The following is a 19,907-nucleotide window of genomic DNA, read 5'->3' on the forward strand; positions in this document are numbered from 1 at the left end:
GATTTACGAAAAAGTACAGTTCGAAATGAGGATACAGCATGGGGACAGGACCTAAAGAAATGTATCACAACCTTTATATCTTTACTGAAATAAATATTTACTCATTTACATAACCTTGTCTCGGTCGAAGGATCTTACCTGAAAATCAAAAACAACTTTTGTTGTTATCTGCTCTCAAATGAAATTAATTATTAAGAGACACCTGCTTCCATTAACAATATATATAAAAAACATATTGATTTACTAAGGGCAATTTCCAATAGAAACAAGGGCTTAGAATTGGTGGAGAATAATAACTAGAATGTTTTCATGACAAAAAATAATTAATAAAATAAAATAATTGACCGCTGATCAATCACTTGTAATGTTTCTTGCCAACGTGACAACCGCTTACATAACTTTACTGCAGTCACTGTTAAATTCCCTAACTTTACATCACGATGTGTTCCCTGGTCCCGATTAGTCCCACCCAGCCAGGAAAAGAGCAGTATGGCCTCTGAGGAGGAGCTGGTGATGTCGTCAGAGGTGTCTCAGCTTGAATGAACAAAAGAAATGCCTGAAGATGTGGGTGTTTACTAATCTTGCAGGGAGGGTCCAACTATGAGATGCATTATGGGAAGAGATCCAGTGTTTTTGGAGTTTGATTCACAGCGACTCCTTTGACAATACAGTATACGGCCAACCGAGCAAGTTTGTTGCCCAAAGGTTCTCCTAAAGTTGTGATTTGGACACTTTTTTGATATCATGGGATCTGAATGTTTATTGCTGTGGTGGCTGTGTTTGTACATTCACGTATCCATGTGTTCATGCTTATGGTCAACAGCTCAGAGCACTATCACAGTGGGAATATCCACTGTGTTTTCTTTGACTGGGTGTGGCTGTTACTCTTTCCAGTCAGACACTAAAGGACCTGGAGGCGAAGGGGGGGAGCCTGAACACCACACTGGAGAGACCAGCTAATGTCGGCACACACGCACACGCACGCACACGCACACACGCACACGCACACACACACTGAAAGAAGTCACAAAACAAGATATACATAATGTGTCCTTCTAACTGTGTGATTTTATTTGAAACGTTTCCAACAACACAACTGAATGTCTCGCATAAAGTCTGCATATTCTTCGTAAGTATCACAGGAAGCTGATGTCGCATTAACGGTTGGCAGTGAAGAGGTTAACCCTCAGTTTGGAGCAGAAGTACAATACCAGCCTCAACTTGCAGTTATTGCGCAAAACAACAGCGTCCAACTTCTTCTAAAGGTTTCCAGATGTGTTATGAGTTGTCTGTTGACTTGGATGTGCGCCTCACTGGAATATCCCAACACATCCTTTACACAGGAATATGCATATGTTATGTGTATAATCAACATATATTACAAGTCGTTTGTCCAAACCACTAAACACACAGCAGCTTCTGGCATAATATCACGTATGAGTGGAGGTGGCGCCTTCTTCCTGGCTTTTCTCTCATGCAGAGGGAGGCTCCGGGAACGCTGCCAGGGGCGGTGTGTGTGTGTGTGTGTGTGTGTGTGTGTGTGTGTGCGCGCGTGCGCGTGTCAGTAACACGCCACCCACACAAGCAGCAGCAGCAGCGAGGCAGACAGCAGAAGAAAAGTGAGCAGAGCAACAGTCGACATGTCTCAGGTAAGAACAATACTCCAACTTTAAAACGAACAACTTCAACCTGCGTTAAGTTCGACACTGTTTAGTAATGTTGACTTTTAAGAACTTTACAAGCTAACTTCAGTTCGTTCAGTCGACGGTCGAGTGACGAAAGAACGGCTTCATGCTCAAAACGCTGCTTTCTCACGTGACTGCGGAGGAACTTTTTCCAGATCGCTCAACAGGCACGAGCCTCGTCCACTTCTTAGAGCCGGGTGCCACCCTATCTCTAGCTCGAGTTTAACTCCACAGGCACGAGCCTCGTCCACTTCTTAGAGCCGGGTGCCACCCTATCTCTAGCTCGAGTTTAACTCAACAGGCACGAGCCTCGTCCACTTCTTAGAGCCGGGTGCTGCTAGCTGCCCCTCCCTGAGAAGAAGCCACACTGAAGCACTCAGTCTCGCGATTCATTTAGAAACAATGTACACATACTAGAAGCATCTTTCACCTGTGAGAGTAATACTTGATTATGAACAACATATATTATGCGGAGCATGTGTAGCTTGGACTATAATCTGACTTCATCAGGGGCGTGTCTCAGTGTTAAATCGGGCCCAGGTGGAGTTCATCCACCTGTCCATGTGTTGTATGTAAAACACTAGTGTGCCTATGAGCATGGCTTCCTCTTTATTACAGGATCTGTTTCATTCTGCTACATGTCCGTCGATGATTAATAGGTTATTTAGTAACTAATCATTAGTCTATAATGTATTTCTATTTATGTGTACATTGAGAGCAACCAACAATCTCAGTCAAATTCTTAGTGGGTGTGGCCGACTCAAAACCTGGCCAATAAAGCTGATTCTGAATCCGGATGTTTACATAAAGTCCATGGATCTTCAGTAGGGAGGAGTTTTTTTTGTCCCAAAAAAAATTATTTTCTCACACGACCAGCGCATATCTAACAATACACTGCAGTGACATTGTGTCACTTATCAACAGTGAGCTGGAAAGAAATGTAGGAATTTAGGTGAGGAAATAAACTTATAAAATACAGTCTGTTTTCAATTGTTCTCGTTGAAACTAAGTCACAAAATGCTTCTCCACAGCTACACTTTCCAATATTAGTCCAAAAGTATAAACAACTATTTTCTGCTATTAAACTTACTAAGCGTCCTGCTTGTATTTCAGAGTAATATAACCTTTATATAATACTTGAGTGACAATATATATATATATATATATATATATATAAATAAGAGTTCTACAGTAAACACATTGCCTTGTCCTCAGGCAGGATATTGGTGCTCTCTGACTCTGTGGGATAGTTTCTGTTGAGGTGAAGTGGGCTTGCAGCAGCTTGTGTGCATCAGTTAGAAAGGGTGTGGCTTTGAAAAAGCAGTTGGCCCACATGCATTGAATAACCGTGGCCACCATATTTAATACTGCTAGAAGGCACATTGAAATCAACACTGAATTCAAGTTGTTATGTAAAAGATGTTGCAATAAATTCTCACCAACGCTTTTAGCTGATAGTTTTGGTTTTAGAGTGCACTGTACACTACCTGCTCAGCAGCGGACAGACACAGTTACAGACTAGGGACTAAGGGGAGCATTTAGCAGCTAAAGAGACAGGACTCGGGTGGACACAAACACCACTCCATATGAATGATCATGTTGCTCAGTAAGCTGGATGTGTACATAACAAATAACCCTGCTTACAAGTTCATTATGATAACGTATGAACTTACTTAATTAGGGATGGGTATCATATGGATGTGATCCTTACTGCTTATCGGTTCGGTTCCTTAACGATACTCTTATTGGTTCTTTTTGATTATTTTGTGAGAAAAAAAATAAATAAACATTGCTTTATTATGCATATGTAAACAAATAGTCTTTCTTGAAAGGCAACAGCAGTATTGTTTAAATAACACACTATCGTTATTGCTATAAACTATTCAGATTATATTCTGTGTTGTTTTAAGTTAGTGTTATATAGCAGCTGAACAATTAGCTTTATTGATTATATGGTTCTTATAATCAAACAATGTATGCCATCGCTAACGTTACCTGCCGTGGACGGGACAGCTGCTCACCAAACAGTGGAAAGAAGTGCATTTCTGTTGATTGGTGTTCTTCGTGTTGACGAAATGTTTTGATAACACCATTTTGTTGAGGAAGCTTGTGTGATACGAAGTGGTAGATTGTTTTTGTTTATAGGACTTAAGAAACTTATAAACAACAGTATAACAACAATATAGCTAACTGCATGAATGCCGGTAGATCAAATAAAGGGCGAATCCCATTCATAACAGGATTTGACACCGCTATTCATTTCCTGTGCAAAACTAAAAGTAAAGATGACATTTTGTCATGTCAGATGATAGTCTTGTAAGTTATTAGTGTTGTTAGTCACGTGATTCATGTACGGTAGTCGAGTTAACATCACCCGCTCTCTTTTCCTAAAGCTAACTACGTGGTTTAGTTGCCGAAACCTAACCACATGTGAGTTGTTAGTCGGTCAAGTTAACGTCAACTAAGCTCTTTTCCCCAACCTGAGTATGTGGTGTTGCCATCTAAACTTCCTGTGAAGACGGAAGTTTATTTTTGAAAAGACACTAAACCTGTAACAAGCTTGTATTTGCTATTGTTGCTACTGAAGCCAAGTCCAAATCCATTCTGCCATTAGCTATAAAGTCCTTAAGGGTTGCTAAAACAAGCTAACTGTTGCTTTCGCTAATGCAAGTAGCTAGCTAACTAAAGAGCAGGTTTCCTTTTCAAGAGTGTGGTCTTTAAATTTGAGAGCATGCCGTATTGATTTCACAGGCTTTGTAATGCTTTCTCTCAAAACCCTGTCCTCACACCTGAGCCAACCCTAACATAAACCTGAGCCAACCCTAACATAAACCTGAGCCAACCCTAACATAAACCTGAGCCAACCCTAACATAAACCTGAGCCAACCCTAACATAAACCTGAGCCAACCCTAACATAAACCTGAACCAACCCTAACTATACACCTGAGCCAGCCCTAACATAAACCTGAGCCAACCCTAACATAAACCTGAGCCAACCCTAACATAAACCTGAACCAACCCTAACATAAACCTGAGCCAACCCTAACATAAACCTGAACCAACCCTAACATAAACCTGAGCCAACCCTAACATAAACCTGAGCCAACCCTAACATAAACCTGAACCAACCCTAACATAAACCTGAACCAACCCTAACATAAACCTGAGCCAACCCTAACATAAACCTGAGCCAACCCTAACATAAACCTGAACCAACCCTAACTATACACCTGAGCCAGCCCTAACATAAACCTGAGCCAACCCTAACTATACACCTGAGCCAGCCCTAACATAAACCTGAGCCAACCCTAACATAAACCTGAGCCAACCCTAACATAAACCTGAGCCAGCCCTAACATAAACCTGAACCAACCCTAACATAAACCTGAGCCAACCCTAACATAAACCTGAGCCAACCCTAACATAAACCTAAGCCAACCCTAACATAAACCTGAGCCAACCCTAACATAAACCTGAGCCAACCCTAACATAAACCTGAGCCAACCCTAACATAAACCTGAGCCAACCCTAACATAAACCTGAACCAACCCTAACATAAACCTGAGCCAACCCTAACATAAACCTGAGCCAACCCTAACATAAACCTGAGCCAACCCTAACATAAACCTGAGCCAACCCTAACATAAACCTGAGCCAACCCTAACATAAACCTGAGCCAACCCTAACATAAACCTGAACCAACCCTAACATAAACCTGAGCCAACCCTAACATAAACCTGAGCCAAACCTAACTATACACCTGAGCCAACCCTAACATAAACCTGAACCAACCCTAACATAAACCTGAGCCAACCCTAACATAAACCTGAACCAACCCTAACATAAACCTGAGCCAACCCTAACATAAACCTGAGCCAACCCTAACATAAACCTGAGCCAACCCTAACATAAACCTGAGCCAACCCTAACATAAACCTGAGCCAACCCTAACATAAACCTGAGCCAACCCTAACATAAACCTGAACCAACCCTAACATAAACCTGAGCCAACCCTAACATAAACCTGAGCCAACCCTAACATAAACCTGAGCCAACCCTAACATAAACCTGAGCCAACCCTAACATAAACCTGAGCCAACCCTAACATAAACCTGAGCCAACCCTAACATAAACCTGAGCCAACCCTAACATAAACCTGAACCAAACCTAACTATACACCTGAGCCAGCCTTAACTATACACCTGATGGACAGATGCAATAGATGTCATGTGTACAGAATGAACAGCGATACAGAGTTACATAAACACATTACATGAATATGACAGAATGTATGTACTCCACAATCCATGAAACAGAAGGCGGTAGAGAGAAGGGGGGGCAGGGCGCATCAGCAAGGTCCATGACAGGAGGCCGACTCACTATAACCTAGTGGGGTACTATGAGCTCTCTAGTGGGTTAATATGCTACTAATAAGCTCCTTAAGATATGATGGTGCATCACCAATCAAGGCGTTGTAGGTGAGAAGGATTTTAAATTTGATTCTGGAATTTACAGGGTGCCAGTGCAGAGAAGCTAATACAGAAGTAATGTGATCTCTTTTCTTAGTTGTTGTGAGTACACACACATTTCCAACCCTAGTGCTCAATAGTCTGTTCGTAAAAACAATGCTAAATTCTTTTTTTGTCCTTTTTAGGTTGGAAGATTATTTTGGATTCTCATTTATTTGTGTGCAGACACAGAGATTTGGGCAAAATCTTTCAGAGGGCAATGCCCCTGATCAAAGTCACCAGTATGCTGACCTTCCTATTTCATTTGTCTTCCGACTGTTTCTTCTCGCCAGCATTCAGACCTGGAGAAGGCCATCAACACGCTGGTCACCCAGTTCCACTCTGCTTCAGCTGACAATGCTCCAACTCTGAAAACCGATGAATTCAAAGGTCTTTTGTCCTCCCAGATGTCTAATCTGGTCAAGGTAAAACTGCTGGCAGTGTCCATGTGCTCCCGCTGGGCCTGCTATTGACTACAGCATTTTGGTCTGGCATTGCACCTCATATTTCTCACCTCACACAAAGGTCCCACAGGCCTCATGCACACACACATACAACCTATATATCATATAGGCTCAGTTAAACATCATCCACGTTTGGATTTAATACACAATCAAGGTTTGTTAAAGTATTATACGTTTTTAAAATGTGTTATTTGAATGTCAACATCCCTTTAGGTCTGAAAATTGGCTCTAATATTTGTGGCTTGCATAATTTATGTATGGGAAATATGTGTTTGCCACAAGTGAAATAGCTATTAATTAAGTGTGGTTATTATGTTGTATGTGGATGTTAAGTGTTGAAATTGGGTCACCATTGGAATCACTTTTAACAATAGTGCATTTAAGACTGCCTTCCTTTGCAAATAGCAAGATACACGCTTTTCAGAGCCACACTTCAAGCCTACCGGGAGTGTTTGATATTCAAGACCTATATTTTTGGTTGAGTATTCCTTGAAAGGACTTTCGCAGCACTCATCTACCGCCACCTTTCTGTCTTGATGCCAGTAGATGTTTTAGGAACGGACACAGGCAGATGAAAGGTTGATATGAGCGTTTTTTAATTATAATGAAGCATATCATTTTCCCCTCATCATTCAACAGCAGAGAAAGAGCTTGATGTCTGCATTGAATAATTTGTTCCTGTTATTTACGTACATTTGATCACCTGTGCTGTTTTGCCCAACTCACTTTGACAAAAGGCGTTTTTTAAGTGTAACTAATCCTCAGGGGTTTTTTTCTTCAAAAATGCGTCTGGAACTAGACAAACAGCAGAAAGCCACTCCATTCATGCTCAATGTTGAGCTTTTGTTTTGAAGGGCAACAGCAGAAAGCCACTCTCCATTCATGCTCAATGTTGAGCTTTTGTTTTGAAGGGCAACAGCAGAAAGCCCCTCTCCATTCATGCTCAATGTTGAGCTTTTGTTTTGAAGGGCAACAGCAGAAAAGCCGATCTCAAGGAGGCAGGATGTGGCGAGTCAACAATTATCTTAGCCGTCGCGGATGTGTAACCTGTTAACGGTGTAACGTAAACCTTTACACGAAGGTACACTAACACATTATAAAGATTATTAAAGTACACTGAGTTTTATGTCTGTGTACTTTGTGCGTTTGTAATATAAGTTCTCAATAAAGTACCAAAAAACTAAAACTTTCACAGGGAAAAAAGGTAAGAACCCTTCAGGAGAGCAACAGAGGAGGATGGACAGAAGCAATAGATGTCATGTGTACAGACATGTGGGAACAGCTTTTAAAATGCCTTTAGGGTGGGAGTAAATATGTGATTAGTGGATAGCGCCTTCACTTTCACAGTGAACACACAATTAATTTCTACCTGTTCTCACTTTGCTCATGATGACCAAACAGATCCCTTCAGACGACGTGTTCGGGGACATCCTGCGGAAGATGGGTGTGGGTGACGGCGAGGGCATCTCTTTCAAGCAGTTCTGGAACTTAATCCAGTCAGTAGCCACCAAACAGCACAACTTCCTCAGCGAGCAGATGGGCTCCTCATGCAGCTGTGTCCTCCTGTGAAGTACAAACTCTCAGCCCAACAGATCGACTAAAGAAAGTAACAAGATGCACATCACTTTCCTAACCAGGTGTCGGACAGAATACAAAGTATAGCACAATAAAGCAAGCTGTTTCACACTTTTCTGATTCAAACATAAAAAATTTTTTTATATTGTGATCTTTTATCTTACATCACACCTCTGCCTTTACATCAGTTAAAGTTCAAATTCAGTCTAGTTGACATTCAAATTCTCACATTGTCCCAAATCTGCATGTTACTTTAACTACAATTTCAACAACAACCATACATTAAAATAATCTAATCATCTTCATATGTAGTACCAGATAATATTGATTTCTAGCCATTTGGTGATCATGAATTATTTTCAGTTAGTTTTTGATTCTAAACCCTGCACATGTTATAGGGTGACAGAGGCAGAGACCCCTCCATCATCTTTATCTTTTTAAAACAGATTAGTAAATCAAATTAGTTTGATGCATATTGAACCCTTCAAACCCTAATAGACAATTCAACAAGAGCTCATTTGGGAATTAACTGGTGAAAAAGGCATCGGGCAATGTCATACTCTTAGTTACTTTTTTTACCATGTATAATATTGATTCATGGTGCCTTCAAACTAATAGGAGGATGAGCGGCTTTCTGTTTTGGTATTCCCAACTTCATAAGTACATTTTATTATACCTCAAACTGGCATGTTAACAGTTTTTGAAAATGTTCTATCATCAAATGGAAAAGATTTGAGAGAACAAGAATAGAGACTTTGTCATCTCACTAGTAAACCACAGTTTCTATTCGGTTATTCTATTTCAGAAATGCTAATTCACGAGTACCATTTGAAGTATGAGAGCATGTATCATCCAACAGAGTTGATCCTTAGAAACATTGAGGAAGAACGCGGTTACCTTCAGAAGCTTTAAATCATTTAGAATTTCTTTCTTTCTTTGTGCAGAACTGGCTCCAATTCACAGTATCTGTTATTGTCTTAGCAATGGCCATTTCAAATGTGAAACCTTGTCTATAAATATATGATACTAATCATCTGAATTTGACCATGTGTGTGTCAGTAACAAAACACAACAGTGTACCTTGGGTAGATACTAAATGTCTAATCATGTTAAACACCTTACATTGTGTGCTTTGTGCCCTTACGTTTCTTCAAGTAATGCTTTACACTGTGCAAGCCTGCATTTTCTATGTATTTATATTTTGTAATTCTCTGTATTCTGACCTGTGTGACACCTAAAGAAAAATGATGTAATAAACATACAAATAAATCATTAGTACTGCAATTTGATATTGTTTAATCATTTACTGATTTATAAGAAATATATTTCTTAAAGAGTCTATATGAAAAAGTGAGGGATCTGCTGGAGAAGTTATGTTTTATTGCTTTAAGTACATTATCAGGATCATTCCCACTCGCCTTTCTATTTAAACAGTCACATTTGAAGCAGTCTCAAAGCTGAAGCAGTATAAGTATATTATGCAGCACTGTATTAATGTATCATATCAGTATCAGGCAGAATACAACATCTCTGTCAGATCTTTCTGCATAGAAGAATACTAAAGCCAACTCTGCAACAAAAACGCAATAATCCAGATTTAAATTCTGATGGAAAGGGGGAGTACATCCTCTCTTGAGTTTCTTTCCCTCTGGTGTACCTCCAAAGAATTCAAGATAAGATGAGAACACATACTTGTTCATGACTTTAACTCTTCCAAAGATGTCCAGCTCTGTTTGCTCGTCATGGTCGACAGAATTCATCAGCTGTTTGGATTTGATGTACAGGACATTTTCCTTTGCAACAATCTGATCCAACCAAATCTGTCTGTTCCGCGGTGCCATTCCATAGTTATCAACGGTACAGCCATAGGATCCTCGTTGCAGATGCTCAGGCCAGGGTTGGTCAGTCACCATGGGGTGGTCTACTCCAACATATGCTGTACACTGGGGGCTGTCAGTCCCCCGTGAGCGGCCTACTTCACAACCTATGACACTCATAAGGAAAAGCGAAAAGGTTCTGAAGTTACACACAGATGATGAAAATATTGCAGCCATGAAGTAGCGACCCCATCTTTCACAGTTGTAGTTACACTGCTGGAATTAGAAAGTCTGGCGACAGAAACCATTGAATTTGGATGCTTTGAGACCATGTCTCAGCTCCTGCAGAGAAAACTCACCTAGCTGCTCACTGAAATGATCATGGAAATATTCAATGTCAGCTTGATTGTCAGTGTTGATGAACTTGCCTGCCAGACTTACATTTAGATTTGTCCTGTGTACTTTGTAAATGCAATCATTAAGAACGTAGTAAAAGGTCTGATGCAACTTCCTCTTTGGCATTGTATCGTATCTCCACAAGTAGATCCTGAATGTTATTGATATGCTTTAAAACAATATTGTTTTCTTCTGATTCTGGCTTTATAAGCCAAATTGCTTTCTGGAGTCTTTTGTCTGGGTTGTAATCGGGAGCACGCCTTCTTTCATTCTCTTCAAAGAATAAGCTCCAAGTAAGTCCCTCTAGGCAATCTATAGAAGGGTACTTTTTGCGCAGCTCCATTGGAACGGACATTTGAGGGTGATTTGGCCACTCCAGTGTCTGGAGATACAAAACCTTTCCTTCATAATCAGAAAACAGCCAAGTTCCACTTTCAAAAGCAGCTCACCTCTTTGGTCTAGTTCAGCAATAACTCTCTGCTGTGGTCATGGGACCTCCAGACTCTGTCAGTCCGAGTCATTATTTCTCCATCAGAACTACCAGACAGGAAGGAGTTGTGTATGTGCAGCTGAGTTTCCACACTGAGACCGGAGCAATTGCAGCAGCTGATGAGGCTGATGGTGCCAAAATGACCAAAAGTGCTTTCATTTTTGAAGGTCGACACAAATCTTGCAAGTTCTTCTGGGCCATAAGCAGCTAGCTGGACTGTTCCATTGGCACCATTGCTGCCATGGCCAACCAGTATGACATCATGATTTTGAGTAGAAAAGGAATGGCTTCCCTTGAGCATATGTAGCAGTCCCTTCTGGTACGTCAGCAAAGTTGATACAGTGAGATGCCTCTCAAAGAGGTAAGTGGCTGCCTCAATCACGGCAGGGTCCTCTTCCATAATAACTATTGTCTGGTGGCTGTTTTTAATGTAAACTCCTTCCCCAAAGGTCATAGGTTGTAAGTTACACATCATTTCTGTCTCAAATGTGTCATGTCCAAAAGTAAAACTGTCTGCCTGAGTCAAATGTACTGGGATGGCCACCTTAATGAGACACGTACCTCCAACACAAGCAGGTACTGTCTGATCAATGGAACACAGTACGTGAAAAACAGGATTCCAGGATTCAGTTATCATTTGACACAATTCAGACAAAATCTGAGATCCTCTAAACCACAAATCTACTCTTTTGTTAATTGCGCTCATTAGTTTTGACTTGGTGTTTCTGTATGTTGGCCACTTTCCAGTGCCTCCAGGATCAGGGTGGAGTGGGTCAAACCTTGGTGGAATCCTCCGAAGATATTCCCTGGAAATTGATAAGTGATATAGGTGTATAACGAGACAACATCAATAACATCAATGCACTAACTTAAATTAGTAGGAATTGTAACATGCCCTCTAAACACCTTTTTAATTTCCAATGAAAGCCAGTGACAGGGACAAAATTAGTTTGATTGGACACATGTTATAGTTGGTGAGATATTTGTATCAACATATTACTCTGGAACAGTTAAACAATATACAGGGACAGAGGTCTGATATGATTTAAAAAGATATATTGTCCCTATAACTCTGATGGTGACCGATCAAATAGTTTTAGTACAGGTATGTATTAGTACAAATATGTAAAGTATATCAAAGACATTAACTCAATGTTATAGTATGCAGCTGTTTCCCCTCCCATCATGTGGTGTCTCACCTGTTTCCTGGATTAGAGCCAATGGAGTCCTCTGAACACTCCGACCTGTCAAAGGAACTCATAGATGAAAGCTATTGTCTGAATCTCATTCCAATGCTTTTTAGGCAGTTAGTGTAAAATGATGCCTGGTGATGATAAGAGTAATGACCCGAATATGCTCATGCGTTGTAAAGCATGAGCATATTCGGACAAATATTGGTGTCAAAACAGCCCAATGAAAAACTTGTCGCTAGCTCATTAAATATGGATATACTACCATTAAAAATGTGACTAATTTCCTTTTCCTGACAGACTTCAGCAAAATGCCACATACAAAGATATGCATTCAAACAGCAGCACTATAGCATCTAGTTCAAACTAAAGCTTGTGGACAAGTGTGATAATCTTACCAACATTCATTCCTGCTGCCAAAGAAAGCTGAACGACAATAAGAGTAAATCCACAGGCTTTCAGCATGGTTTGTCTGTGGAGCAGCTGAAGTGAAGAGATTGTGAATTATTATTATATAATTATAATATTATATTATTGTTTACTGAATATGTAGCTTACAGAAGATTATGCAGATGTGTCAGTGAATAATAAAATGACTGTTCCAGCCGACTGCTCCAACTAAAAAACAGAACGGTTTACTAAATGCATTTGTATAATTTAATGCAATTTAATATCCAGTATGTGATATTGAAAGTACAGATACTGAACTCAAACATCCACATCAAGACTTGTCTGACAGAATCAACAACAACAATCAAGATGATATGCTTCATCAGAGAATAGAATGTATTGCATGAGGTTTTATCTATAGCCAATCAGATGTCCTTGGATGACCTGCAACTTCCTGATGTTAAACTCAGACAAAACTGAAGTTATTTTACTGGCCCTGAACATCTCAGAGATCAATTATCTGGTGATGTGGTTTCTGTAGATGGCATTGCCCTGGCATCCAACACCACTGTAAAGAATCTCTAGTTATCTTTGACCGAGACTTGTCCTTTAACTCCCATGTTAAACAAATCTCAAGGATTGCATTTTTTCATCTACGTAACATTTCAAAAATCAGGCACATCTTGTCCCAAAAAGATGCAGAAAAGCTGGTTCACGCGTTTGTTACTTCCAGACTAGATTACTGCAACTCCTTATTATCAGGCTGCTCTAATAAGTCTCTTAAATCCCTCCAGTTGATCCAGAATGCTGCAGCTCGTGTACTCACAAAAACTAAGAAAAGAGATCACATGACTCCTGTATTAGCTGCTCTGCACTGGCTCCCTGTAAAATCAAGAATCACATTTAAAATTCTTCTCCTCACCTACAAAGCCTTGATTGGTGATGCACCATCATATCTTAAGGAGCTTGTAGTACCATATTGCCCCACTAGAGAGCTGCGCTCACTAAATGCGGGGCTACTTGTGGTTCCTAGAGTCCTAAAAAGTAGGATGCGAGCCAGAGCCTTCAGTTATCAAGCTCCTCTTTTATGGAACCAGCTTCCACTTTCAGTCCGGGAGGCAGACACAGTCACCTCATTCAAGAATAGACTTAAGACTTTCCTCTTTAATAGTGCTTATAGTTAGGGCTGAATCAGGTTTGCCCTGGTCCAGCCCCTTGATATGCTGCTATAGGCTTATAGGCTGCTGGGGGATGTTTTAGGATACACTGAGCACCTATCTCCTCTTCTCTCTCTCCTTATGGATGAATTTACATCTCTCCATTGCACCTTATTAACTCTGCTTCCTCCCCGTAGTCGTTGTGACTTCACGTCTCATAGGGTCCATTGGACCTGGAGGTGTCTGATGCCTGGTGAGCCGGCCTCCCGCATTGGCCCTGCTGATGCCCCGCCCCCTCCTCTCTACCTCCTTTCATGGATTGGAGTTCCATTCATACATTTTCATATTCATGTGTTTATGTAACTTTGTAATGCTGTTCATTCTGTACACATGACATCTATTGCTTCTGTCCATCCGGGGAGAGGGATCCTCCTCTGTTGCTCTCCTGAAGGGTTCTTCCCTTTTTTCCCTGTGAAAGGTTTTTTTTGGGGAGTTTTTCCTGATCCGATGTGAGGTCAAAGGTCAGGGATGTCATATGTGTACAGATTGTAAAGCCCTCTGAGGAAAATTTGTAATTTGTGATTTTGGGCAATACAAAATAAACTGAATTGAATTGAATTGAATAAATTAACAATAACACGTTTTAGAACATACAATATAAACGATATTTATAGAAAAAGCATGCATAAAAGGATTAAATCACATATATATAAAATATATATCTCAAATAAATGACTCCCAGAGTGGAGGTACGGCTGAAAAGAAAGAAAAAGTGGGACTGGGTGTGAGTATTTTTTGCTTAGCCCGTGAGGGTCTATGGTCCCAGTCGGTGGATCCATCTCCTCTCCGCTGTATTCCACCGCCTGTTGCCCTCCAGGAGTTTAGGGTTCACAGGCTTCACCTCCATACCACTCACCTGCCACTGTCAGCGTGAGCAAACGTTAGCTAGCTATATGTTTGTTTGCCAGTCTTTCCTTTAACATTGTGGCTTTAAACTTCAGTCAAGTTGCTGTGTCACTTTGTTTGGATTCCTATCTGCCCATAATTGGTTCTTCAGGGCGGGGCTACCTTGTGATTGACAGGTCACTATCGCTACCAGAGCTAAATTCGGCGCCTCTACGTCACTCAGGGACGCACACTCGTCACATGTACGCAGCAGTTGTTGCACACATTAGTTGCCTCTGAGTATTTGTTGTCTGACAAAGATTGACCAGTAACATCACCTTCTAAAATGTCACTGCCATGTTGTTGTAGTCAGTGGTCTGTAAAGCCACCATGAAGCAGATGACGGACAGCTACTGGTCGTGACATACTCATTGCTCAGCAGCTTCATGTTTGACACTGGGAGGTGTAAAGCCTGTTACCACATGGTTGTTTCCAGGTCACTGCTAATCCTGTCCAATCTTCTTTTCTCCTCATTAGCCATCTTAACCACTCCTGTAGCTGCTGCACTCACGATGAAGCCCATCTATGACCAATTCTAATTTGACATGCCGTAGTTTAAACCTTAATTTGGTACTGGAATTATTGCTGAATTCTGTGGTGGTGTGGCATGGCAGATAAAACACGCATTTTGACCAACAGAGGAACTCAAAGCTGGAGCTGGATAAAAGTGGCTTTCATAAGAACCGAGAATGGACCGTCTCAGCAAGCAACATCCTCAGTGTGGAAGTTATCGCTCATGGCAATATGGTTTGCCAATTCTGCAGAAATAGCGTTTTTCCATTTGACGGAGACTGAGTAGAGGAGATAACCTGGTGGGAGACCGACTGTGGAGCCAAAAATCAGGAGATTCTACAGCAAAATATCAAGATGAAAATCAAGTAAACGACAAGATACCTGACAGGTACATATACAGATAACTCACTGACAACTACCCTTTTCTCTTTAAAAGCATGTTCTCTGCTATATTACATATATAATATATACACATACATATCTCAATCTAGCTATTTTCATAATGAGTGAAAAGATTCTATTTAAAGGAATTATGTCGATCAGGGGGTTTAAAGAGATATAATAGAACACAAAGCTAAGGTTTATTAGTAGATCATATGGATGTATTATTATTAGTTTAGTACTTTTGTATTGTACCTTTGAAGTGTATATAGTAGACTTGCAAAATATGTTTGACAGATTACTGTATTACAGAATGGTGAAGTCAGGGCAGTGATTTAATGAAGGTGTATATGGCCTTAGTGGAAGGTGCACGATACATGAAGCAGACCGAGGGTCCAGACATCAGGCAGAGGTTCAAAACTGGCAGCTACCAAATTACAAATATCAGTTTTCAGAAAGCGCAGAACGGAATACAGAAGCTAGTGTTCAAATGATCCTGTGAAAATGGATTTATGTCACTTCATCTGTAGAGGCTGTGGGTGGAATGTGGGAGCGAGTTCAGGCAAAAGTGTCTCCGTTATACGGCCTCTCGTACCCGGCCGCTCGGTGTCGCCCGTCTCTGACGTGGAGGAGCGAGAACAAGCGTTACAGACGTCCCGAGGGCACATCTGTACACATACAAAATCCTTGACCTTTGACCTCACATCGGATCAGGATCTCTCTCCCGGATGGACAGAAGCAATAGATGTCATGTGTACAGAATGAACAGCGTTACAGAGTTACATAAACATTCAATGAATATGACAGAATGTATGAATAATGAGTAGTAGGCATAGACCACGAGCCTACATAGTTTGTCATATCAAAACACAATGGCAGTGCATCATTTTGACATTAAATGTAGTCATTTGCTCAATCAAAACTATAACAGTCAGCTTCATTGGCCAAGTACACATTTGTGTTACTCTCAATGTATGCACAGAAATAAACATAACAACATAGCTGGAGAAGGTACAAATTCAAACAGACCAGCCTTCCTGATTACATTCAATCAACACATCGAGAGGAAGATAAACAGCTTCAGGGTTTAGATGGCTGTAATGTGTGTGGCTGCCCTGCCTGCTGGACCTTCGGATGGGAGATGGGAGGAGGCTCTGAGGCTTTGTTGTTATAGTAAAGGTATACACACACACACACACACACACACACACACACACACACACACTCACACAAGTGTGTTTGTTACTGATGTGTTAGTGGAGTGTGGACAAAACATGGGGGCTAGTGACAGATGTTATACCTTATACATTGTACCTGTGTCTGTCAACATGTGTGACATGCTGCTTATAAGCATGCATGTGAAGTTGATATATGGCCTATAGATTTCCAGCAGCAGAAGAGCTGCACAGCAATAGTCAGCTGTTAAATGTGACAGTGAGTACTGCTGCAGTCCAAAATGTTTCGCCCGTGTTAAAAAATTCAGCGTGCGTGAATGAGGCGCATTTTTCTACGTCTGAAGTTACTGAATAGTTATGTATGTTGTATTACATTGTGTCCTTAAGATGCACTTTTTGGTTTATAATTGACTGTAAAAGGGAATATTTATAACTAGTTGTGTTGTGCATACTGTGATATTCTGAACTATCTCAGGTTCAAACTGCACTATCTTTAAAAAGTTTAAAATGTTCCTCGATCTGGGTCTCGGCTTGTCATTCAGGGGTGATGGTGGGTCCCAGCCAGAACAGTGGAGAACCAGTGCCCCAGACCAGTGGAGAACCACATCCAGAACAGTGGAGAACCAGTGCCCCAGACCAGTGGAGAACCACATCCAGAACAGTGGAGAACCAGTGCCCCAGACCAGTGGAGAACCACTGCCAGAACAGTGGAGAACCACTGCCAGAACAGTGGAGAACCAGTGCCCCAGACCAGTGGAGAACCAAATGCTCAAATGGTTGGCTGGTCACTGGAATCGGGTACAGCGGCAGAGGTTTTAACGTCTGGTTCAGTTTGTCAGTCAGCTGGCATATATGGCAGGTTTTTTTAAACTTGGAGAAACTTTTTCACAAGAGGCCAAAAGAAGTGCCTTCGCGGTCATATGTCTGGTCACACCAGAGTGCCCAGACTCATCATGAGCCACTTTTAGCACCGACTGACGGGTAACAGGCAAAACTATCTGAAACACCGGCTCCCCAACACAACTCTCACTGTGCTGCATCCACTTTCTCACCAACAGCAAATCCTGAAGAAAATAACCGTTTCTCTTCACCTGGTTCCGAACTCAGTGGCACAGGTGACACCACCGGAGTCCAGACACATGCACCAACCAAATCGTTATCCAGGATGACAGAAATCCCCATGATTGGAAAAGCTGGGCGCACAGCCAGCTCCACTCTGGAACAAATCACAGTTGAGCATTACTTTGTGCAAAGGAAGTAACAGAAGATTTAAATCCATCCCACGAACAGGAACGCAGTCTCCTGTCTCAGACTCCTTGGACAAGGGAAGAACTCCAGCCTGAATGAAAGAGTCAAAAGCCCCTGTCCCTCAAAATACTCACTGGCACCTTTACCCCACTTCCTATCATGGACACAACAGCTTTATGAATAACTGTCAGGTAGGGATCCAAACTCACCGAACCAGAGTCTTTTACATGCAAGTCAAGACCGACCGGAGTGTTGACGTGCAGAACCGGTGCCGCTAAACCAACACCCTTACTATGGAAACGAGAAGCAACATTTTTAGGCTGAAGCCTCAACAAATGATCTACCTTCCCGTTTGTGACAATAATTACAATTATGTTCTACATTACCTTTAACTGGAGAAGTTTTACCATGCAGGCCAAATGACTCCCCGCCACCGGCAGCACTAATGTCTCTGTTACCATTAGCAACCCTGTGATAATCTCCATACCGCCTCTGTGCGTCAGCACGTAAGCGAGTGCCGCTGCTTCAGCTGAGTTTGTTACTTTCTGCTAACTGACGTATGCAAAAGAACAGGATTCTTCACCACAGAACACCTCTCCACATCTAATTATTTTCAGCAGTTGCTCTTTAGTGAAGAGATCTAAACCCTTCTCTGAGGGAGAAGCAAAGAAGTTCTCAACACTGTCAGTGTGCTCAAAATCAACGCAACGAATAGTGAACTCCCCTTCAACAACTAGGGAATGATGGGATTTGATCATCAATAAATTCAGTGGTGTAGGTGGATGTCTTCTTACAGTGCTGAGTGCAGTGTAAGAAATGGATGTTGCATGGATGGGAACAAAATAATAACGCACAGAAGCGAAGAGAGCTCTTGCCACCAGAAAGGCGGAGCTTTATACGTGGAGGCCCAGGTGCCTCCAACTAGGGCGATCAACACCTCCCGGCACCCGTTGCATTAAAGAGTGTGACGCATTGGGCTGTCCTTCAAGATGGAGCTCTGAGATCAATTTCTGTATCACAAATTGAAGGATTGAGGAGATGAGGAGGCACAACATTGGGAAATGAGAAAGGCCCCTTCATTGCCTGTTATTGATTTGGAGCTGACGCTTCTTCAGCGTCCTAATTACATTACATTACATTTAGCTGACGCTTTTATCCAAAGCGACTTACAATCATGTTACATTCATACACCGTAGAACAGCTACAGGGAACAACTCAGGGTTAAGTGTCTTGCTCAACGGCTCATCGACCAGGGCTAGTAGAGCCGGAGATCGAACCGCTGATCCACTAATTGAAGGTCGGACCTGCTATACCCAACCACTGAGCCACAGTTGCACCTTACTAATGTAATACATTCTTCTCATCACCTTGATTGGTGATGCACCATCATATCTTAAGGAGCTTGCCTTAAGATACTTGTCTTTACTAACAGGCCATGTACCACAGTGTTCCACTCTTCTCTCTCTACTTATGGACACATGACCTGGCCTCCTTCCCAATGGCCCTGCCTCCTTCTCTGTGCCTCCTGCCTCAAAGGCCTGGCCTCATTGGTCTGGCCTCTTTTGCGATGCCTCCTGCCTCAAAGGGCCCCTGCTGATGCCCTCTCCTTTCTACCTCCTTCTGTTTCATGGATTGTGGAGGTCTGGATCGTGGTCCATACCTACTACTAATTATTCATACATTTCTGTCATATTCATGTAATGTGTTTATGTAACTCTGTAATGCTGTTCATTCTGTACACATGACATCTATTGCTTCTGTCCATCCGGGGAGAGGGATCCTCCTCTGGTTTTCCCTGAAAGGGTTTTTTCTGGGAGTTTTTCCTGATCCGATGTGAGGTCAAAGGTCAGGGATGTCGTATGTGTACAGATTGTAAAGCCCTCTGAGGACAATTTGTAATTTGTGATATTGGGCAATACACAATAAACTGAATTGAATTGAATGATGGAAATGTGCCATTGGGAACGCTGTA

General features: G+C 41.6%; 1 protein-coding gene across 1 annotated transcript; it reads left to right on the top strand.

Annotated features, from left to right (window-relative positions):
• The first annotated feature begins 1,541 nt into the window (after window positions 1-1,541).
• s100v2 (S100 calcium binding protein V2) lies at window positions 1,542-9,522 on the top strand. The gene is made up of 3 exons (XM_034545186.1): window positions 1,542-1,649; window positions 6,488-6,619; window positions 8,060-9,522. The coding sequence occupies exons 1-3, from the start codon at window positions 1,641-1,643 to the stop codon at window positions 8,225-8,227; spliced, it is 309 nt and encodes a 102-aa protein (XP_034401077.1). The 5' UTR covers window positions 1,542-1,640; the 3' UTR covers window positions 8,228-9,522.
• The last annotated feature ends 10,385 nt before the right edge of the window (window positions 9,523-19,907 follow it).

Source organism: Cyclopterus lumpus, chromosome 11 (genome assembly GCF_009769545.1).
Source record: "Cyclopterus lumpus isolate fCycLum1 chromosome 11, fCycLum1.pri, whole genome shotgun sequence".
In the NCBI taxonomy this organism is placed as follows: Eukaryota; Metazoa; Chordata; class Actinopteri; order Perciformes; family Cyclopteridae; genus Cyclopterus; species Cyclopterus lumpus.

What these genes read in the sequence shown, in the direction of transcription:
- s100v2 (XM_034545186.1), top strand. An exon ending in AGATGTCTAATCTGGTCAAG is followed by an intron (nt 6,620 to 8,059) that starts GTAAAACTGCTG and finishes ATGACCAAACAG; the next exon opens with ATCCCTTCAGACGACGTGTT.